This window comes from Mauremys mutica, chromosome 6 (genome assembly GCF_020497125.1).
Source record: "Mauremys mutica isolate MM-2020 ecotype Southern chromosome 6, ASM2049712v1, whole genome shotgun sequence".
Taxonomy (NCBI): Eukaryota; Metazoa; Chordata; order Testudines; family Geoemydidae; genus Mauremys; species Mauremys mutica.
The window spans coordinates 90,577,492-90,601,973 of record NC_059077.1 but is presented as its reverse complement, the minus strand read 5'-3'; the positions used below and the strand labels follow the sequence as shown (position 1 = coordinate 90,601,973).

Below are 24,482 nucleotides of genomic sequence, written 5' to 3'. Positions count from 1 at the left end.
TGTGGAGGTAGGAGATGGGGGGAGATTGTACCTAAAAAACCTGAAAAGGCTGGTGCTATGCATAAAAACAAGATTCTGCTTAGTCCTGACTCTTCAGCTTCAGTGGGCCACCAGCACCCAGGACTGACAAATGGACAGAGACTCATAGAACTCATAGAATATCAGGGTTGGAAGGGACCTCAGGAGGTCATCTAGTCCAACCCCCTGCTCAAAGCAGGACCAATCCCCAGACAGATTTTTGCCCCAGACACATTTAAGAATTGATGTAATTGTAGAGGTTAATTCTGTTATCTTCTCAGTAATCCGATTCAATCTAGTTGAAGTTGTATATGTAACTGGGCTCTGTGAAAGGAGGCATCTGAATAGGTAGGAGCTTCTCCTGCTAATATCTTGGATTTTTGTGGCTACTCTCCCCATTCAAAGAAGGGAAAGGATGACAGCGTAGTACAGGGAATGGACAGGGCACCCATCGGTTGACCTGTTCCTCAGGGACTGCTGTCTGAAGTAATATTGTATGTGCTTTTTGTTTGAACCCATATAGGTTTTTCCCAAATTGGAAAATGAATGATCCAGAATTGGGCAATTCAAGAACACTGATTGGCTCTGAAGGTATCAGTGTCTTCCTCAACCAGATGGAGTGTCTTTATAACATAAGGTAGCTGAAGGCAAAGAAAGCAAAGGGTAAAAACCAAGGCTGCAAGGAATAAGGGAAAAATGTGGACAATACTGTATACATCTTCTATTTCATTTGCACAATCAGGCACATCCCACTTAAATATTTGTATCATTCCATAAACTGCATCACAGGCAATCTCCCAACTAAGTATTTTTTTAAAAAAAAGTGTCCTCTACTGATGCCTCAGTTTGGTAAATACCATCTAAAAATGCAAATTGCACTGTCAATTTTCTCTACTGTCGAACAAAAATGTACACTCACATCAAATCTATCAATCCATTCCACTAATAACTCAGATGTGATCCAGTCAGATGCCACTTGCTGCCCACCAACAGGAAGCAGCAGCAGTTTAACTTCAGTTTAACTAAAGCAAGGTAAGAAAAAGTGTACCAAATATAAACAGTTCATAACCGGAAACTTAATATTTTATATTTTGTAGAAGGGATTTAGCAAAAGGGAACATGTCAGAGCTGATTACATCCCAACTGAAGCTACAAGGAGCTCTTACAAGACACACATTCTTCCATACTATCCTGAGTCAAACCAGATGAAGGCTACTGTGAAAGATTAATAAGCAATGCTTTCCTTACTGTACTTAATTCCTTGGAAATGAACTGTATTTCCTTAAAAATATTGTATTCCATTATACACAGAGAGAAGACATTTGTTTATCATCATAGGGCTGCTTCTCTCAATGGATAGTCTATTTTGTTTTTAACTGAGCATTAACACCTAACTTTCATTCTAAAATGAATGTAGTGTTCATGAAAGATGCCACATCCACAGTATTGAAAACTGAAATCCTATTTGTCCACAGGCAGATATAGCACAGGAAAATGCAGCACAAATTTCCCTATGGTGGTGTAGCGAGTCGGTGTGGCTTCCCTCCTGCCCAGCAGAGGGCGCTCCCTCCCAGAAGCCCAGCTGGGCTGAGCCACCACTTCCTGTCCCCGCCCCCCGGAAGTCAAGGGGCGGGACAGGAAGTAGAAAAGGAGGACGCCAAAGCTTAGTCAGGAGCCAGCCACCGCCGGGAGCAGACGTTCCGGCGGGGGCTCCAGACTGGGAGCCCTCTAGGACCCGAGGCAGCGATCCGGACTGGCCCCCACTACCCCGCGCCCGGTATGATGAGGAACCCGCGGAACTTCCCCGGGATCGGATCCCGGAGCAGCCGCTAGGACTTCCCCGCGCCCGGTACGAGGAGGAGCCGCTGCTGCCGCCCTGCTGTTATCCAGAGGAACCACCGGAGCCAGCCTGGCCGGACTTCCAGCAGGAGTTGCCTGACTTGCCCCCAAGCCCTGGTCCTGCAGATCCCATGCCGGTGGACTGGCCCGAACCCATGGTGACCGAGGAGCAGGTACCTATAGAGGGGGAAATGGAATGTAGCCCGGGGATAGCCGACCCCTGTCAGGCTATAGGCACCGAGGTGCCCATGTCAGTGTGTTTCGGTCAGGACCCCACTGACCAGCGGCAGTGCTAGCCGCTAATAGGGCCCCGGGCTGGGACACAGTGGAGTGGGTGGGCCTGTGTCCCCCCTGCCACCCCACTCACGGGTGGTAGTCTCCCCCTCACCCCAGCGCAGACAGAGACGCCTGCACTAAGCTGAGTTGCTGTCATTGCCCAGCTCCTGACCCCAGGACTTGAGTCCTGTGGACTATGGTTTGTTGCCCTGACCAGAGGGTCTGGGCTTACTGACTTTGTAGTTGCTCAGCTCCTGCTCCAGAGGGCCTGGGCCTATATAAACTGCTGTTGCCCAGCCCCCTGCTCCAGAGGGCCCGGGCCTATATAAACTGCTGTTGCCCAGCCCCCTGCTCCAGAGGGCCCAGCCCCCTGCTCCAGAGGGCCCAGCCCCCTGCTCCAGAGGGCCCAGCCCCCTGCTCCAGAGGGCCGGGGCTTCTATTGAACTGCTGTGGCCCCGCCCCTGCTCCAGAGGGCCGGGGTTTATATTGAACTGCTGTGGCCCCGCCCTGACCGAGGGCCTGGGCTTACACTAATTGACTGTGTGCCTTGTGGTCAGCCCCTGCCTGAGGGTCTGCACCTGTGAACCTTCATGAGACTGATCGCTGTAAAAATCTGAGACTGATTGTTGTTCAGCCCCCCTGATCTAGGGGGCCTGAAGGCGCTGAGACTGATTGTTGGTCAGCCCCCCTGATCCAGAGGGCCTGACTCCTGAGACGGTGCTAACCTTGACTTCTTGCCGCCCACCAGTTAGAGGGGACAAGGAGCGAGTCGGTGTGGCTCCCCTCCCGCCAGCTGGAGGGTTGAGCCCCGACCACCAGCTTACAGGTGACCATTCAACATATTTTAATACTGACATACAGGATGTATTTATTCAGGTCAGAGAGATGTTAAATTTCTATATCCATTCAGTCTCTGGACTTGGTGGCTCTCTGACAGTTTTGGCAACCTGTGAAGATAGTTGGAGGATATGAACAGCTGTCCATTAGGAAGTGGACTGAGATGACCAATTTGTTCCACATATACCACTGAACAACTGTCAGCCACCAAAACTTCCATATCTCATTACAAATCCTCTGAACTATCCAGTCTCAGAATTTGTCTTGGGGGAAATCAGATAAAAAGAATTGCATGGAATTTGAAAACAGATACAGTATAACAAGAATGGTAAAATTTTAGACTTACCAAAAGTCTTAATGCTCACTGCTAGGAAATTCAATGAACACTTTTCTTTACTGATAAAAAGAAGCATGTTGTTTTTGGAGTGTGAAGCATGAAAGTTTCCATTTCATTACTCTGTGAAAATCACAGAAGCTTTAACATTCATCCAAGCATCAATGATGCACTAAAGCAAAACCCTCAATTCTACAGACTATTTATTGGATGAGAAGTAACCTTTTGAAAATTAACAACCATTTTTAACATCTACACGTATTTTCTTTTGCATATTTATCTGCCCAATTATATTTTATAAATCCCACTGAAACTAATAAGTATAGTTCTTCTTAGGAGTCATACAAAGCTGGAGGAAGAATTTAATTTTGTGAAGATCATAGATAAAAACCTTATTTTAAGTTCCCCTCACAGCAACAATATGCACTGCCAGAAAAAAAAAGTAGTCATACAATCTCACAAAAAAAGGGAAGAAATTGCAGTGGACATCCTGGATAATACAACAGAAAATACCCTGTATAGAAGAATTCAATACTGACAGGGTCATAGCCTTGAAGATCTAAGAGGTCATTTACAGATCTCAACTCTATGAAAATGTGATTGATGGTGTAGTTATGTATGTGTCGATATTATCCTTTACCTAACTTTGTACATCTGTCATTAAGGTATTTTTAGTTTTACTTATACAATCATTTTAAAGCTATTTGAAAAGGTGACTGATCATCTTTACTTTAGATCTAAAAAAGGTACGAAAGAGAAAGGTAATATGGAGCTAAACAACATGATTACCTGACTCTCTCTTTACTATGATTGCCTCACTGGGAATAATCAATGATGTTTTTTAATTATTTTTTTATTAAAAGAACCAACAGGATGGAGCAGTAGCCTCAGAATTGTTTTGGGAAGCTCTAAATTTCTCTCGTGTGTGCACCAGATATCCTCAATCATAATACTACATGACCCATACACAAACATCAGAAAAAAACCTTATCCTTAACTATTTCTATGAATATATTTATTATTATTACATCATTTAAACACATGCCAAAATTTTAGGAACATGAATTTACTCTATTTTATTCTGTAACATAAATGCAAATATTTAAACAATAGATGATTTGGAATTCATAACAGGAGTAATGTCAAATTCAGAGTTTAACAATTGTATAAATTGCAAGAGCAAAATGAAGCTACTGTACTGCATGTCATCCATTATTATAAAAGTTTGCAGTGCTAAGGACAGATTTTTCTTCTTCTTTGTGGTGTGATGTCAACTGTTTTCCTGTTTCTCTGTCATGGTAGCTATAAATACTTGTTTAAGGATATCCTTATCCAAGTTCCTGCCTGTAAACAGACAAAAATTCATATTTTCCAGCATATCACAAAATAATCCATACATAAATGAAAACCAACAAGTATACAAACACCTATTACATACTAATGAGTTAAAACACAGGCTTATTATAATGACCGTAAGTAGCAACTTTAAGCTGTAGATTTCCAAATAGGCTACAATAAGTATAAAATAAGAGAAATGGGGAAGAAATGCTGGATTAATCTTCATTAAAACTGCAGAGTCAACCTGGAGTTTAGATAAAAAACAACTAAAAATCCTAAGAGGTGTGTAGTTTCAACATTAATTATGAACATTTCTGAAAGAAAACATGAGATCAGCCTTTAATATTACATATACCTAAAAGGTAATAACACCTTTTCCTTATGGAGACTTATCAAATCTTTTATTATAATAAATTCCCACAAGCATGTTTTTAATCCTAGATTTTTTTTAAGTTATATATACAACTCTACCCCGCTATAACATGACCCCATATAACATGGGTTTGCGTATAGCACGGTAGCAGCGGGGCTCTGGTGGCGCTATAAAGGGTCCGGGGCTCCAGCTGCTGCGGGGAGCCCCAGGCCCTTTAAATCTCACTGGAGTCCTGCCGCCTCACCCCAATATAACAGGGTTTCAGCTATAACATGGTAGGGATTTCTGGCTCCCCACAACCGCGTTATAGTGGGGTAGAGGTGTATATATAGGCTTGGAAGGATTAGATTTTTAAATCGGTAAATAGTCAGTAAACATCAATGTCACTGTACACACAAAAAACAAAATATTTCCATCAATCACAATTTATACATAGGCCAAAAAAAAAAAAAAGAGTGCCACTTGAGAACTTAAGAGTTTGATTTAAGGATATTTACTTGGGTACACTTTGACAGGTGATGTTGACAATTTGCGTTTTAACTGCTATGAAGCTTTAACTTTTTGAATATCAGTGTCTTCTACTGTCATTAAATACTGTCTGACCCCCTTATCTCCATAATGTCCCATAATTGTGAAAATTTAAAATTGATAAAAACTGAAAGGCTTAAAACCCATAATTTTGTGCCACTATGAAAATGTAAATAAGAAAAATGCTTAAAAATAAACTCATTATCCATCAAAATTATAAAAAACTGAATTCTGCTAATCCTACATATATAATAAATAAAACATACATACACATATTTTAATTACACACACTCCATATATACATACAATTTATGGACAGTTGTATTTTATTTACTTTGTTTTACCGTTGAAGAATTATAGTCTGACTTTGGTCAGCTGTTTCTCACAACAGGCAAAACTAAGAAACGTGTAATTTCCTCTTACCTATTAGAACCAATCTGTTTGTTCTTTCATCATCCTCTTTCCAGCTTACCATGGTGTCTTCTAGATCATACAGTTCATGGACACCTTGGACAATCACCTGGTGAGATTTGTCTTTAATAGATACCAACCCCTGATCAGGAGGACAGTTATTGTTAGTATCACAATAGAGCCTAGAGCAGTGGTTCTCAAACTTTTGTATTGGTGACCCCTTTCACGTAGCAAGTCTCTGAGTGTGACTTCCCTTATAAATTTAAAAACACATTTTTATATATTTAACATCATTATAAATGCTGGAGGCAAAGTGTGGTTTGGGGTGGAGGCTGACAGTTCGCGATCCCCCATGTAATAACCTCACGACCCCCCGAGAGGTCCCGACCCCCAGTTTGAGAACCTGGAGGCTGCAATCTGAATAGGAACCACATTGTGCTAGGCACTGTACAAACAGAATACAATAATTTGAATACAAGACAACACAACCCGTAGGCTTAACAAATAAGAGGAGAAAGGACAGATGAGAGAAATGCTGGTCAGATTATATTACATAGTCTAGCTAGTGCAATACATGTTTTCTGATTCAACTGGAAAGTTTCCAGGATTTTTAAATTTTCATTTTTCGCCTAGGCATTTCAATTTTTTAAAAAGCTAATTTATTTAATAGAATGTATGTGTGAATGAGAACACCACACCGTTGCCTATCACAGTAGGTAGACAGTACAACACACTGTTTTCTGGTTATAGATAATTATGATTAAGTTGTTGACACCCTTAGCTTTTTTACTATTCTAAAACAAAAAGATATATGAATGTGTGTGACTGTCAACATTTTAAAAAGGCTCAGCAGCATAATGAAGCGATTAGAGCCAACACAAAGAGACCAGCAACTAAGTGCCAAAAACTCCCGTTGGAAAGATCCATTAACACTTCATAGAAAACCTTGTAAAACTTTCTAGTTACATACAATTCTGATTATCCAATACATTCTGTATCTCTTCAGGAGGATGGGAGAGGTTTTAATTTAATTTTTTTTATTTACACACACACACACACACACACACACACAGTCATTTGCATTAAAGTAGGATCTTGTCAGTCAGTTCCTTTCTGCTTATTCCTCATCTGAAATCCTGAAGTCCTAATCCTCTGTTTGACAAATTAAATGGTGTTAAAATGACTAGTGTCAAACAGGATTATAACTTAAAGTGGGACATAAGCAAAAAAAGACAAAACTGTGCCACCCATCCTACAACTGACTGGGACACATCTGCATGGAGCCCCATGTATTTCAGTGAGGTTTAGTGCACAGACAGTCGCAGGACAGAGGCCTACCTTATAAATTTTGCTTTGATTCAAGTGCTCAGTATAGTAAAATGTGGGGAAAATGCAGAACATATATTGATACATATCAACATTATTTCCTCCCAGACTATATTTTTCAAGCAATATCAGTGGGTTTTTACATTTTAGGGAGGAGGAGGAGGATTGAAGACAAACAAAAGTGCCCTGATTTTCTTGTAGCAGGACCACACACATATATAACCACTACTGAAAGTTCAAGTAAAAATAATTATGTCACTCAACTGTGCACCATTGCAAATGCTGTTCTCATTAAGCAATAATAAACCTGAGCACATTTTTTCTCTTTACTGTACTCTGTTAAAGCACTGACAGAGTTTTGAATGTCCATATTTTCTGTATCACCTTTTTAACTGTTTGTTTGTAGGGGAGTAGGTAATATACACTGAAATAGAAGCTACTTATAAACTCTTTGCAAATACAGGACAATATTTTCCTGAGAAATTTCACTTATTATTTGCATATCCATTGATTGCTTCTTTAAAAATATCAATCTGAGGTTCGTAGAGAATGTTAAGTGTTGACTTTGACAGGTCTCCCCTTCCCGAATTGTATGGTGCATTTAAATTTCTGCAAGTTATGTTGAGAAGTATAATTACAACCCTAGGCAGATTTTCCAAGTGAATTGGCCATTTTGGATGTGGGTGGGATGGGATCTTTCAGAGGAATGACAACACACAGAAGTAAGATTTCAAGGACTATATAACATTAAAGAGCTGGCAACAAGGGCTTCTGCAAAGAAAACTCAACATTTATACAACTGATCATCATGGAATAGCTTGTGACTAGCCCTACAGTAGCAATACAGGGGAATAAGGATTCTCCCACCCTTGCACAGCGGGCTGACCGTAATTCCAGCCTTGGTGCTTGGGGCTTCCTCCCACTAAATCCAGAGCAAGTGGGCTGAGAGTAAAGGGAACAATGTATGGGTCTCCTCCCCCTATATGCTGGCCAGCAGAGCTCGCTAGCCACGTGGGAGGAGTGAAGCGGTGGGAAAGAACTGAATCCTGAAAATCAAGTTATTACTGCCTTTCCCCGAGCTCAAATGAAGTGATCCAGGAATGGGGCAACTATGAACATTCAAGGATGTAGCTAGACTGTTTTATCCTTAACAGGAGTAAAGGAGTTAAAAAACAGAAGTTTTTTTATAATAAGTTAGGTAAATTTAAAAGCTGAACCTTGAGTCTTATGACCTCCATGGGACGACCAGCCTTGTCTTTCACACTCCTCTCCCACAGAAGATTCTACAAATAGGAATATGTTTTAAAAAACAGAAGCTTTACACAAGTGATAATTTTCTCAAGTGGTGCAGTACACATTTTTCTGGTAAGTTATGCAGCACTCACCTGAATAAATTCATTTAGATTTTCTTCAGTTATGTTTCCTAATATTTCAAATGTAATCGTAACAATACTCTGCAAATAGAAAAATCTAAATATTAATATTCAGTTATTCTAAATTAATTAGAGACAAATAAACTAAACAGTTCAATACCTTATTTAAAACAAATGTTTGTGCACTTAACAGTATAAATCAGGAATTGTAACAAAAACCCCCAAAGGAAAAGATATCTACACTACTGGTTCTACTCTAATATAGTATATTACTCTGGTCAATTCAGTTGTTTTTATAATGTCAGTTTAAGGAATATATGATTCCCTACAGTCAATACTTTTGGGTATTTTGATGCCATAACATTTCATATTGTAGAACTCTTTGCACTAATTGATATTTAGTCCTTATCAACAATTGTTAATATGACTAGGCTGTTAATACTGGTATCTTTTAAAAGGTGTTTAATAAAGTTACTTCCCTTAGCTATTTTTTTTTTGTATCTTCATAGTTGTTCCCATTCACCAGCACAGTTTCACTGGGCTGATACACACGTGTCACAATAAGGGGGTTCTCTTTTAATGCACCAGACTTTATCCTGCCATTGCTGTACACTTTTTATGCTATGAAAAAATAAAGATTTATAAATAGATCCCTAAATAAAAACACAAAATGCTGTATTTTACCCAAAAGTGAACAGCAGATTATTTCTTAGAGTCTGATCATAGATAAGGGGAAAAAAAATCCATGTGCCAATGTCCTGTTTAGAACTGCTGAAATTAATTTCAAAATACATTAAGAACCATATTTTAAAGTTCAACATACAAAATTACCATCTCAGTGGGGTGAGATAAGGTGGGTGAGGTGATATTTTGTATTGGACCATCTTTTGTTGGTGAGAGAGACAAGCTTTCAAGCTTACACAGAGCTTACTTGAAAGCTTGTCTCTCTCACTAACAGAAGTTGGTCTAATAAAATATATTACCTCACCCACCTTGTCTCTCCAACTGGTCATAAATATTTGGAGAAAAATAAAATGATTAAAGCAGCAATTCTACGAGTTTACTCAATGACAGAGTAATTCACAAAATAAAATACAATAAACCAACCCTCAAAAGAGGGACCAATCCAAGTCTATTATGCTTCACACATATTGCAGCTATCCTTCTATCAACAATCGACATGAAGTCAATAAGCACCCTTTCTCCTCCAGAAGAACTTGTAGCCAACTGTGAGAAAACTTCCTGCTCTCATTTACACCTCATACATCTCAATAGTTTTTTGTTTTATAAACCATTGTTAAACAATGAACTCATACTGCTTCCTAGTGGGAAATGGGCTGCTGGTTAAACAGTACCACACTACATAAACAATAATCACTTCCTTAATAATATCAAGTTGCTACCTCCCACATAAAAGTCAGGAAGTATTACACTTCACCTCTTTCCACTAGGTATTCATTTAGGTTTTTATACAATTGTATTTTAAGAGAGACTTAACACACAGATTAGTATGAACATGAATCTGAATTATGAGAAAAATGTTGAACTCACTCTTAGGCAGTGGCCACAAAAATCAAATCTAAGTATAATGTAACTTAAGTTTAAGTATTAATTATCCATCACTCTCTGCTGAACAATTTTAATTATGGATGTGTCGATAGCAACTCCAATAATCAAGGTCACATTGAGATTTGAGCTAAAGCAGTGGTTCCCAATCTTTTTTCTGCAAAGGAGCCCTTTGGCATCTGACTAAATTTCTAAGGCCCCTTTCATTTTTACATTTAGTTTCCTGTTGCAGTTATTGTATTAGTTAGGTTACTTTATTATTAAAACAACACACACAAAGGAACCAAAAGTAAACAGTCTGCAATTATAACAAGTTTATTTATTATAGCAACCATTAAACTGTATATCAAAGTATAGGTAGGTATCAAAGAACATTATGGAAATACAGTCATCAAACATGGTATGACAATTAAGAAATCATAGGTACTGATATAAAATAACTATGGTAGTTTTGTTAAAACTCATTTAAATTTAAAACTGAAATCAAAGAAACGTATTGTGTTACTCGGTGTGATGGAGTGGGCCCGCCTTTGTGAACACAATCTTGATATATTTTGCACAATATTTGAAAGTTTCAGCCTAAAGATCTTGCTTTGTATCCAGTTTGTATCTATATCCTGATTTTAATGAGATGAGTGCTGAGAAATCACTTTCATGCAAATGCAGCAAAAAGAGTCTTGTGGCACCTTATAGACTAACAGACGTTTGGGAGCATGAGCTTTCGTGGGTGAATACCTACTTCGTCGGATGCATGCAAATGAGTAACAGCAAATGGAATTAAAAAAACACCACAGCTCTGTTTGACAGCGTTGGATACTTTGATTTCTGTTGCAGCCAAAACTGGATCAATGAATGCTTTGTAAAGTCCATCTTCAAATCTCCATCACACAACAATTCCATTAGTTCCTCCTGTCTTCAATATTCAAATCCTTTGATGGTTTTGCTTTTATAGCAAAGAGGTGTTGAATCCAATTGTTGGCTTCTTCACAGGAAAATATTCTTGGAAATTGCCCTTGAGGTTTATCAAATGCCAAAAAATGTTATGTTTTGCATTTTTCATCTAACATAAATCTAAAATATAATCAGAATTGTCATTTGTCACACACCACCACAACTGAAGCTTTATCATCATTGTTTCTCCTTAGTCTTGATCATCAAACATGGTTATTGATATTCCTTCCCTGGAGACCTAAATTCAGTTAAATTAACAGAGAAAATATGTCCTTCAAGTATGCCAGCTGTGATTGTCTACAAGGTAGAATTTGTCTCTCTGAAAATTCAAAAGGATAATCCATGGAAAACTACGTCTCTGAACAAACAGGCCAATATCTTCCCTCGGGGGAGAACCAATGGACTTCGGTTTGTAGAAGTAATGAAGAGTGTTCACTTCCCAGGTTACTGCAGAGTGCTAAATATGTACAAATTCATAGTACATGACAAAAAAAATCATGATTTTAACATCATTTAACACTGCCTTTAATTCTGCTGATTTTTTTGCCCCCAATGATTCACATCATATGCTAGAATGGTACCACTGCATTTTTGGTGACACGTGACATACTCGAGTGATAATTCCACTCAATATACACCCACCATAGCTTGAGCTTCATCAGTACACAGACCAACACAACGCTTCCGTAATAAAAGTTATTCAAAAACTATCTTCTGCTGTTATGCATGTGGGCAAAGGGTGATGACAAATCAAGTCTTCAGCCACCTCATCAAAAAAATACCAAAAATATGCAAGAAGATTAGCAACATCTGCTGATTTGCAAGGCAATATACAGACTCAACTGCAAGCGTAACACCAGTTTTTCCACATTATCACTCATATTCTGCTAGATATTGTATTGTTCAACAGGGGAATAATCTCTAATTGCTTTCCTTGCTTCTCTCCTAGCATTATGTTTAACATGTCCTTCACTGCTGGAAGAATCAGTTCTTCAGCAATTATGTGTGGTTTTCCAACTTTAGCAATTCTATAGCTAACTTTATATGAAACTCCAAGAGCTTTATGATTGACATGGTTTGTGTTAATAACACGCTGTTTTCCAGCCTATAAGTCGCTTAATGTTTGTTTGAAAAATTCTACAGGCTAATCTATGTACAGAACATGTTTTGTAACTAAATGTCAGCAGAGTTTGGCTAGTTTTAAACACTAATTAGAAAGCATTTTGTAACATAAAAAACTGTGTGGCAACTATATATCTTCATCTATGACGCAGGTAAAGCCAAATGTAATGTAAAGCTCATCATACTTTCTCCTCTTCTTTGTTCTAAAGTTTGTCACCTTCCATATTTTCACATTTCACACCAATGACATGTGTCAATGATGTTTCCTTATTACTAGTTACACTTCTGTTGTCACTTTGATCCTCGTTGATTTCATGTTTGTTCAATAGCAGATATCTTTTTTCTTCTTATTGGTTCCGTTTTTTAACACTTGTCCATTTTTGTAACAAAACAGTTATTTTCATTTTAACTAACATTATTTTCAGTAAGCTTAGCTATGGAGTGGTTTAAAGCCTCCGAAAATACACATATATACTAATATACAGAGTTTAGTTTAGTGGTCTCAGGATCCCCTGAAAACCTATACATGTCACTTTATCTGTATTTCTGTTTCCCCTAAATGGGGCTATTACTGTCTGAGGTTTGAGAGTCTTGAAATGCATGGCAGAAAGAGTACTTCTAAATGCTCACAAGGGGGTTTAGTCCTGAATGTGCAAAAATTGGTACTACCGGAATGCCCCACCAGCATGACCTCCCATACATTGTGCATATGACATCACAGTGTGTGGAGAACGCCATTTTGTTCTCACAGTGGCATCATCTGTGCAGCAAAAGTGCTGGAATGCAGTTTCAGTGAGTTCTGGCCCAGGTTCAAGGGATGGACCCGACATAACCCATGGCGGACCCCACTTTGGGAACCACTGAGTTAAAGTATTAAAGTCCCACTATTTCTCATTTTAATATTTTGAGTTTAGTTTCCAGGTTTAAGACAACTGGGTAGTGTCAAAATGCGACTAACTTTGCTGATCTCCCTTTTTAAAATTTAGGCCCAGTATAACCTTTTTGCAGAACTACCAGAGTCCACGAACTTCTCTCTCACTCACACACAGACACACGCTCTAACATATTCGCAAAAAGCACTTTCTGTTTAACTTGCAAAAACAACTATTCCTCTAGTTCATCACAGTGTCTTAATAACCACCAATGGAACAGTGCACCCAACACCTATTTCAACTATGTGATATAACCTCTTTGGTTCCGTTAACAGGCTGCCTCCATTTCACACAGCTATTGACTTTATGCCTCCCCTACATCCTGCCACTACTCTAATTTTCAGAACTTCTGGGGAAATGCTAACGTTCACCAGTGAAAGTCCTGATCTGACCAATCTTCCATGGTTTCATGGAACATGGCTTCCTCTGTGGTGAGCCATGGAAAATTAGACAGAAAAACTGCTTCAATAACAGAGGCAAGAGCTCTGCAAGGTTCCCCACTCCCTCTTAATACAATACACCGAATAACCAAAAAAGATGGTCTAATTAGACTCTCAGAACAAATGTGTAACAAGATGACCTGTTGCAGACACAGGAAAAAGAATGGGTAACACAATAATTCAGAACAGAATATAATCAAAATATTTTGAAATCTGTGGTCAGCAGAAGGGGATAGCAATAGTTTTATTAGAAAGATTTCTAGACTCTTGAAGTGATCATAAATAAGGGAGCTGTCTTTCATCAGGAGAGTGATGAACCCCCAACAGTCAAAAGCCATCTAGCATGAAAACCCCCATCCCTGCAGCCAGCTCTCATCCCATGGTTGCTTCCCCCTCCTCCCTTTAAATATATTTTCATGAAGTCCAAGTTGGGCCTTTCCTTCTCCACCTGCTGGGATTGTGGCCTCAGGTGAGGGAAGTGGCATGGAGTTCGTTTATGTGAGCCTTCCCTCATGCCCTGACATACAGCTACCGAGCACAAAGCAAGTATTTTTTGCCTTTTATGCACTACCCTACATTTCGATCAGCCCAGATTGCGAGATATGCAGACAACAGAGATCTGAATAAGGCTCTTTATATTAACCTGAAACATTTCTAAAACACTTTCTTAAACCATTTATACAATTTATTTACTGTATTTCACTCAGCTTAGAGAGAAAAATTGAATATTGGTTTTAGTTTCCAATAATCCATTTCACTCTCTGGTTCTCCAGAACTAGCACAATGTTGTTCTGTTGAAGTTTGCAACTATTCCGGGAAATGTTTATATCAAAGTTTTTCATTATATTAAAAAATTATTTAAAAAACTGTTGTAAGTTACAGGTTTTAGGAAGTTCCTTTCCCTCACTTCATCTAGCAGTGGTTGCCATTAAAGCACTGACTGCCAACAGTTACTAAACAGACCAGTTAACTTTATGCTTAGGTTTAGGAAACTTGTAATATCTGTTGGCAAATTATAACTTAATACAAATTATAACTTAATATAATTCAATTAACTTGACAGTGCCCCTTTAAAATGTATCTGTCACCCATATTACTGCTTATATTAGTTCAAAGTTTTTTGTTTTTATTTGAAGGTTACTTTAAAAAACCCTGGATAGTTTTGAATTGCTCACTGAAGACAAATTTGAGAAAGCATTCTCATTCAGTGTCTAATGAAGCATTCATATGTTAAAATCACAACTTCCACCACAATGTATTTACCCTCTCCCCCACCACCCTCACCAGTGCTTTCATTGTTCATTTACATTGCATGTTTGGGTTCTAAATAAAGTGTCAAACTACATACGGAGGAAGTCCCACTCTCCCCCTTTTAAGCAGCAAAACAAAATTAGTGCTCTTGAAATGAAAAGAGCAATTTAGAGTAGGGCAACAAGGGGTCTTGTAAGTTCCAAACAGAGAAAGAAGATGCCACAATTACAAGGCTCTCACATAGAAACAAATCTTCTCACTATTTAAATAAAAGAACGTTTTAAATACAGTGATCCCTATATGGCCAGCAGCATCTTACAAGAAACAGATAAAAATGGTCCAAGAGTGAATATTAAAGCAAAAATCTATTTAGAATCAGAGCATAAATTTTGAAATGCATTTATGAACTAATCCAAAAAAAGAAAAACATATGCAAGACATTTTATATAAGTGTCAGTGTCTTTAATCCTGTCAGAAAGAAATATTTTGTGCCTCACTAAACCGGAGGACACCAGAGTCAATATTTTTGAATAAATATATCCTTAGTACACATAATGTGATTTTGTTCCCTGGGTTTCAAGTAAATTTAATTTTGTAATCCACTAGTATTTTGTAACCCTGGTTACTCATACTGGTGGAATACCAGTATATTCATGTGATATGTCTGAATGAAGAAGCACCTGTTTTATGTCTCCCCACTCCATTAAATGTTGTAAACAGCACAATGGAAACAAGAACGTATTAGAACTAAAATACACAAATAATGTTTACACAGATTAATAGTTTTTCTTTTAAAATGCTAAAAATATGCTATGTATATTTTAGATGGTTACAATCCTCCAATTTTCCACATTTACCAGCATTAACAAATTGGACTGTAAAGCTTTCATATGAAAACAGGCACCTAAATACTACCTTTCCCCACATGGTATTTCATTGATGAACAGCATTTTATACCATTTGTGCTACACTTCTAGGTGAGAGGGACAGGGTGTACAGAAGTATTTGGGGGAAGATAAGTAGTAAATATTGAGAGGGGAGTATTACTTATGACAAGGGAATTTTAATGCCTATAGTGAAGTTATTTTTTTTAAACAAAGCTTTCAATAAGGTTTTTATATCAGACAATGATTAGTAGAGTCATGGAGCAGAAAGTAAATGGCAGGCTAGACAGAAAACTAGTTTGGAAACAGGAGGCAGAGGGGAATTACAGATGGGAACTTCATGTTGGAAAATGGTTGAAGGTGGGGTCCATAAGCATTACAGCAGAACCCCCTTTATCCAATTTAACTGGGACAGGGGCCAGATCAAATGATCAAAAATTCAGACAATTTGGAGAATGGGAAAGTATGAGGCTGCAGCTCCATTTAGCGGCCAAAGGAGAGATCGTCAACTTCTGGACCTGCGTGCACTGGTTGTTTGGTTAACGCACAGAGCTGTATAATGGCGGGTTGGATAAATGGGATTCTACTGTACTTTTAAGTTCTTTGCTGTTCATAATACATGGGTTAGATAAGAGTATTGATGACAAAAACTCCAAGCAAGATGGTACTGAAGTTGGAGTTCCATCAATCAGCCAGCCAGATTCCAAAGGATTTGACTGATGTAGGTGAAAGAACTGCATTTGCCATCTGCTGCCCAATGTAGAAAAAGGTAGAGCAATTAGTCTAAGGACAAAAGACCAATTTTATCAGCTTAATACAGGGGTGGGCAAACTACGCCCTGTGGGTCAGATCTGGCCCGCAAGCCATTTTAAGCTGCCCATGAACTCTAGCTGCGGCAGGGGCCGCACCACACGGCTTGGCCCCGCTCCAGCTGGGGCGCCGGGTCAGGGGCCGCACCATAGACTCCGAGGGTTGGGGGCCGCTCCATGCATAGGAGCTGGAGAAGGGACATGCCACTGCTTCTGGGAGCCGCTTGAGGTAAGCGCCACACGGAGCCTGCACCCCTGAGCCTCTCCCCACACCCCAACCCTCTACCCCAGCCCTGATCCCCCTCCCGTCCTCCGCACCCCTTGGTCCCAGCCCAGAGCACTCTCCTACACCCCAGACTCCTCATCCCCAACCAGAGCCCTCACTCCCTCCCAGACCCCAACCCCAATTTTGTGAGCATTCATGGCCCACCATACAATTTCTATTCCCCGATGTGGTCCTCAGACCAAAAAGTTTGCCCACTCCTGGCTTAATACGTGTTCTTCTGCTGATATGAAAAGAAAGCAGCCCTCTAGAAGAGTCTGCTGCCTCTGCTTCCTTATGCAACAAGCAGAGGATATGCAAATTAGGAGTTCTGGACTTGTTTTTCTATAAATTTTAGTGGATAATTTTGAGCACAGGCTCAAGGGTTATGCTTAGCTCAGAACCCTATTATATTTTATATGATCTTACTTGGATGTCTCCATGATATCCACAAGATTCTCTGGGGAACATGTCCACATACTCAACAAACAAAAAATTCTCAGCTTTCACTCTTCTCTGTGACTTCACACTGCAAGCTACTTTTGCGCTGTATAGCACCAAGCACATTGTCAGTGCTTATCAACATTACACATAGGTCTATTTCTGTAACAGTGATAAACTGGGCTTCTCCCCCATACCCCCCAATTTGATTTTTAGTTTAGGAATGTTTAAGAAAGAAAACAACACTATATTTTCCATTAATCAAGTAAAAGAAAAATTTAAGACAGTGGTTCTCAAACTGGGATCGGGACCCCTCAAGGGGTCTCAAGAATATTACATGGGGGGTCGCGAGCTGTCAGCCTCCACCCAAACCCCGCTTTGCCTCCAGCATTTATAATAGCGTTAAATACATAAATAGTGTTTTTAATTTATAAGGGGGTGGGTTGCAATCAGAAGCTTGCTATGTGAAAGGGGTCACCAGTACAAAAGTTTGAGAACCACTGATCTAAGAGGTAATAATGAACCACTTCCTATTGTTAAAAATGCAACAATGACAATTCTAACTGTGTACTAGACAGAGGGTCAAATTCTGCCCTGACTTACACGCCAAAAAGTAAAGCCTTGATCCTACAAACTCTATATGTGCTTAGTTTTACTAATGTGAATAGTCCATTAAGCACATGCTTAGTTTTACTACCATGAGCAATCCTATTAACTTCAATGGAAGTACTCATAATAGTTAAATAATCATGTACATAAGTGTTGGCAGGATGAAGACCTAAATTAGGGCAGATTCTAGTCCAGAGTTATAAATGCACAATTATACAGTTTTTCCTTGTAAAACAAATTGCAAGCATCTATGTAAGAAAATTTACACATATTGGGCTAATATGTCAGCTGTAACCAAGATTCTAAATGTATACGTGCATAACTTGGTGCCCAACTACCCCAATTTATACTGTTTGGGTGCACAAAATACGCATGTGAAAAATAATTACTACAACCTAGGGCCCAGTCCTGCACATGAGTAATTTTATTCATGAGTCATTTATTTCAATGAGGCTACTCATGTGAGTAAAAGTTATTTACATGATTGTTTGCAAGCCACTTTTGAAAATATGGCCCACTGTATATATTTAGTTCAATATAATAAAGCACATCCATGCAGAACAATGCATGTATATTCAAATTATTCCTTAATACATTATCACTTAGTTAATACCCACTATAGATCATTTGATTAGTATGCAATGCCTAACATGCAGCAATTACTCCAATGGATTTGGTTAGAAAGTTTAATGTAGCAGGTTTAGAAGTTACCTTATCTAGGTGTGGGTGTGTAGTCTGCACATGCTGCAGCTTTTTCTGCAAACTGAAAACAAGTAAACTTGAACCTTGCATTGTCTTAGAGTACCAGAGTCAAACACTTAGCTACTTTGTGTTACTAAAGTATCAAAAGGACTACAAGGAACATAAATGAAGCATTATCTAGTACAGACTGAATTTTACACTAACAAGTAGGACAAAATAGTAAAAATTATATTTAAAATATTGTCGTACTTAGTTTTACTTTGAGATATATATGCAATTCTACAGTAATGTGCACCTATAAAACTTATCTCAAAGTGTGTTTTGATCACCTATACATATACATAAACCCATACACACATTTTATAATACATAGCAGCAGGCATGGAAATTACTTTAATTACAGCACACTGAACAGATGTGATGAGAGTCATATGAGAATCAGGGAGACCAGAGAAGAAAAGGTAGTAGTAATCTATGCAAAAGATGGCCAGAGTATGGTCAAGCATGCTGGAGAAGCAACAATTGAATGAAAGAGACAATTTTTTGAGATACAGCATAGAAAAAGCCAGGGGGGAAAAAAAGTAACAGTCTTGCCATCACCATTCTGACTGAGAATTGGATCAGTGATCACTAATACAGATCATGTAAACAATGATTTGATGATATATACAGAATTTTTCATAGGCAAAAAATACTTCCTCCATCAAGTGCCTTCTTTATACATCTTGGCTTTCCTAAATCTTATTTTAAGAAAAATATTGCCTATATATTTATATCTACCTACACTTTCAGAATGCTTCACGTGGGGTGGAGGGAAATTGTAAAAGGCACTGCTGTTACGCTGTGAGACAGAATGCAGATAAACATTTTCCAGCAGATTATGTCTTCAACAATTGTAGCATATATATTCAACTACAGGGAGGCCAAGGACTTCAAAACAAAACATCTGCAAAGTTTTAAGAACAGTGAGGGGTAAATAGGTAAGAGTGAGTTTAAAAGAGGGGAGGGGGAAAGTTTGTGTGTAGACAAGCTGTTGGAGTGAATTAGTCACCCCAGGGGTCATGATATGGAGGGTGTCAAGTTTAATCCTTCCCAGCTGGTTAATCTTTGAAGGATTTTCTCTGTTTTGCAACTATACAATACATCTAATGTAAAAGGAGGAATCAAGTACCAATAATTCAATTTTACTTGTTTATAGCTATGAAATTATGTTTGGCAGTGTCGTTTCCATAACCCGAACACAGTAAATGGAAAGGATCTTTTGATTACTTGATGACATTTGCTACTGTAAATAAAAACAAAAGGGACAAAGACTAAAAAAGGGACTCATTCTTAAAATAAATCAAAGCATTAAACTACTATACAAGTTAAATTTATGCTCAAATGGCAAAATACATGGAGAGTTTACATATCTTAGTTCTAACATATGCACAGACAGCTAACAAAAATACAGTTATTTCAAAACCATTATTATTATTTGCAACAAGTGTTCACTTTAGTACTCTAAAAATGCAATAAATCAACTCTCAGCCAACTTTTATGTCAAAATGAAGGGCAAACTGAGTCATCCAAACAGTATCACTAAGAACACAAGGCAAAAAAATCAATGTAGTCCTTTCTCTACTTTAAATCATGTTTTTAAAGTTATTAGGGCACGGGGCAGGAGAAAGGACCTGTAGCATTTACTAAAACAAGATATACTATGTGCCAGCTCCCTTCCGGCTCTGCTAATCAAATTAATTCGTGTAGACGAGCCCTTCCTCACTTGTGGTACAACTTGTGGAGACCAGTCTTTTGCAAACTCCAGTGCCTTTTATTTCCCTGTGTGCATTTCCACCACCATCTATATGCAGTTATGTACACTTCAATACTACTCAGGTAGCCACCTGGGGGATAGCTAGCTCCTGTAGCTAGGTGGAAACAGTGATCCCTAACTCCTCCCTTTCCTGTCCCCCTTTCCTGTTTCTTCCTGCTAGCTTTATAGGCCTCCTCCCCATAAAGCTCACAGGTGATTACCTTGCAGCCCTTTAATGAGCCATACTCTGCCAGCTCCAATTACTCCCCTTAATGGGAGCTGAGGTAGCAGGAGCTGAGCTAACGGGGGCTGGTTCAGTGCCTCTTAGGCCAGCACCTTGTTACAATTCCTAACATGAGACACCTCTGTTACTTCAGTCCCAGTCCTTTCAAACACAGAACATCAAATTGTATGTTTTGTGGTGCAGGATAATCCAATAAGGACTAATGTAGGTTCAAATGTAGAGTCTTTGGCCATAGTAAAAATTTATGTTGTGGCCTCACATCTCCAGGAAAGATGGGTCAGAACAACCCCAAATTTTGGGGGGTTCAAAATTTGAATTGGACTTTTGTGGCTCAGACTCATTTCTAACCCAACAGAGAAAAGGCTTATGCAGTAATTTACTGTGCTTAGAGCCCTCAATGGTCTCTCACTTTAGATTTAAGTTTACCTGTAAAATCTATTCTCACTTGATTATAAATTATTTAAAGGAGGAGAAGTGCTGAATGGGGCAAAGAAGGTATAAGAAAACCATGTTAAATAAATAAAATATTTTTACACATCTTGCACTTTTGCTTTTCTTGTGTCATTTTTTCGTCTTCATCCACATTGTGTATTACAGGGGAAAGAGGTACAACTGTATTACTTGTCAACTCAGTGTATGAAAATAAAAACAAATGCTGATCACTCAGATGCATTACCAAATAACATGGCTTGTTAGAATTGTGACTTAAATGTCACAATTTTAATTGTAGAAGAAATATTCAAAATGAAGTACAGTATGATTTTAACACAAAGCCTTAGTTCGGGTTCAGGCTTATATCAGTAGTTTGAGTACACATTTTACTTTTCAAGAATGCTAGAGGTAAAAACACACTTTCAAACATTAGAAACTCAGGAAATTCAGAACGAATGTCTCAAATAAAGTAATCCATGCTCCCTCAACTCTGTCCCTATACAAATGTCAGTTTGCCATCACCTACTTTGCATGTAGCTTACCTAAAATGCACAACTCAGAAACTGGTTCTATGGTTTCATGCATATGTCTCCAATATAAAGTGTGGTAATTTGTCATTGTACACTTTTGTTCTTTGCGTGCAAGTGCTCTAATGTGTCTAATTATAGATTGTGTGCTTTACAAAAAAAATACAAATGTAAGAACACAAAGAAAGCTGTAACACAGCGTAACTCAATGGGCTCAATTCTGAGCCCAGCTATGAACCTTCAAAGAGTAAATGGGTGTAAGGATCTACACCCTGTATGGAAGGAGAGCAGCTGCCAGTGGGCTGCTATTCCTCCCTTCCATGCAGGTGCAAGGAATGGACTGAATCCTGGCTTCCACCCCCACAAGATGCTGGCCAGCTAAGCAGTGGTGGAGAGAGAGTAAGCTGTGTCAGGAAAAGGACTCTTGCAGTTTTACTTCCTCAATGGAGTAAGCAAGGGCAGCTCTAGGGATTTTGCCGCCCCAAGCACGGCAGGCAGGCTGCCTCCGGTGGTTTGCCTGCGGAGGGTCCACTGGTCCCGCGGCTTCGGTGAACCTCCCAAAGCCGCAGGACCAGCGGACCCTCCGCAGGCAAGCCGCCGAAGGCAACCTGCTTGCTGCCCTCACGGCGCCGGCAGAGCGCCCCCCCCACCCCGCGGCTTGCCGCCCCAAGCACACGCTTGGCATGCTGGGGCCTGGAGCCACCCCTGGGAACAAGTGGGTCGCAGGATCTTAATCATAACTCAGTATCACAGCTTGATCCCTGCCTTGTTCCTGGGGCAGCACAGGTATATGCTGTCTCTTACTTGGGCTGGGCTACACTGCAAGATGCCAATCCGACCTTATGATTAAGGCTATGTTTTTTTCCCACGGAGATTGCAGAAGTCATGGAATCTGTGACTTCAGACCTGGTCGCTGGGAGCTGCAGGGTCCCAACGCCTCCTGCAGCGGCAGGGAGCTGTGAGGTACCCCTGCCACCTGAGGTAGCAGTCCCTAAGCTAGTGGCCCCTAAGCTCTCAGCTGCCATGGGGAGCGGGAGTACCCTGCAGCTCCCAGCCGCCTCCCTGCTTCCACCACGTGAGGGGACCCCTGCAGCCCCCGGCCCACCCTATGGTGGCAGGAGGACCCTGCAGCTCCCCACTGCAGTGGTTGCAGTGGGTTTCCTGCAGCTCCCCGCCGCTGGGGGGGGGGTGAGGGGGAGGTAAGGGGATCCCGTAGCTTCCCTCTGTCACTGGTGACAGGGTGGGGACCCTGTAGCTCTCAGACCCCACAGATGGTGGGGCCCCAGAACCCCCAGCAATCCCGCAGCTGCCCAATCCCTACTCATTTTATCATGAATATTTTTAGTAAAAGTCAGGGACAGGTCACAGGCTTCCCTGAATTTTTCTTTATTGCCTGGGACCTGTGACTTTTTCTAAAAATATCCATGACAAAAATCTTAGCCTTAATTATATTCAGACAATCTAGTTAATTAAGACAACCTAATTGTGAGCACTGATAAAATTAAACTTTATTTTATGGATAGGTAAGGTAATATAGTCTGATTTTCTGTAGGCATTATTATGTGGGAGCAGAGTTAAGGTAATTTGAGAGCCTTATTTGAGAAGTACTTGTAACGCCTTAGAGACTAACATTTATTTGAGCATAAGCTTTTGTGGGCTAAAACCCAGTTCATCGGATGCATGCAGTGGAAAATACAGTAGGAAGATTATATATATATATATATATATATACATACACACACACACACACACACACACAGAGAGAGAACATGAAAAAATGGGTGTTGCCATACCAACTATAAAAAATGGTTACTCACCTTTCTGTAACTGTTGTTCTTCGAGATGTGTTGCTCATATCATATCCAGTTAGGTGTGTGCGCACGCCATGTGCACGGATGTCGGAAACTTTTTCCCTAGCAGATACCCGTCGGGCCGGCTGGGGAGCCCCCTGGAGTGGCGCCTGGCGTAGTGGGACGTGAAGGTGTGCACCGAGGCCCACGTGGCAGCCCTGCAGATTTCCTGGAGAGGAATGTTTGCTAGAAAGGCTGATGATGATGCCTGAGCTCTCATGGAGTGAGCCATGACAGCAGGCGGAGGGACGTTTGCCAAGTTGTAGCAGGTACGGATACGCGCAGTGAACCATGAAGATATCTGCCAGGAGGAGACCGGTGTGCCTTTCATCCGCTCCACAATGGCAAAGAACAACTGGGTTGTCTTACAGAATGGCTTTGTTCGGTCTATATAGAAGGTGAGCGCCCTCCTAACATCCAGCGAATGGAGGTGTTGTTCCCGAAGGTCGGCATGTGGTTTTGGGTAAAAAACAGCAGGAAAATATCCTGACTTACATGGAAACGGGACACCACTTTTGGCAGGAAAGCTGGGTGAGGTCTCAGCTGAACTTTATCTTTATGAAAAATGGTATAAGGTGGTTCACACGTGAGGGCCTGTAGCTCAGACACCCGACGTGCCGAAGTGATGGCCACTAGGAAGGCAACCTTCCAGGAAAGATAGAGACGTGAGCAGGAGGCCAGTGGCTCAAAAGGAGGGCCCATAGGGCAGGAAAGAACCAAGGTAAGGTCCCAGGCAGGCACAGACAGCTTCGTTGGAGGATGGATTTTTTCCCAAGCCTTTGAGGAAACGCTGCACAACCGGGTGTGCAAACACAGAGCGCCTAGACGCTCTGGGTGGAATGCAGAAATGGCTGCAAGGTGAACCTTAAGGGATCCAAAAGCTAGGTGCTGGTCCTTCAAGAACATGAGGTTGTCTAGGATGCATGGGATTGAAGCCTGGAGAGGGGACACCTGCCTCTGAGTGCACCAACTGGAAAACCTTTTCCATTTAGCTTTGTACGTAAGTCTAGTC

The 24,482-nt window shown here is 40.1% G+C and overlaps 1 protein-coding gene across 1 annotated transcript in view; it reads right to left on the bottom strand.

Moving 5' to 3' along the window:
• Positions 1-3,514: 3,514 nt before the first annotated feature.
• The window catches only part of CBWD3 (COBW domain containing 3), a 51,413-nt gene continuing 30,445 nt past the window's right edge, over positions 3,515-24,482 (bottom strand). Inside the window, 6 exon segments of the mRNA XM_045020498.1 lie at positions 3,515-4,593; positions 4,596-4,648; positions 5,967-6,096; positions 8,498-8,563; positions 8,666-8,734; positions 18,632-18,683. Coding sequence (XP_044876433.1) covers positions 4,510-4,593; positions 4,596-4,648; positions 5,967-6,096; positions 8,498-8,563; positions 8,666-8,734; positions 18,632-18,683 — 454 coding nt within the window. The 3' untranslated portion in view covers positions 3,515-4,509.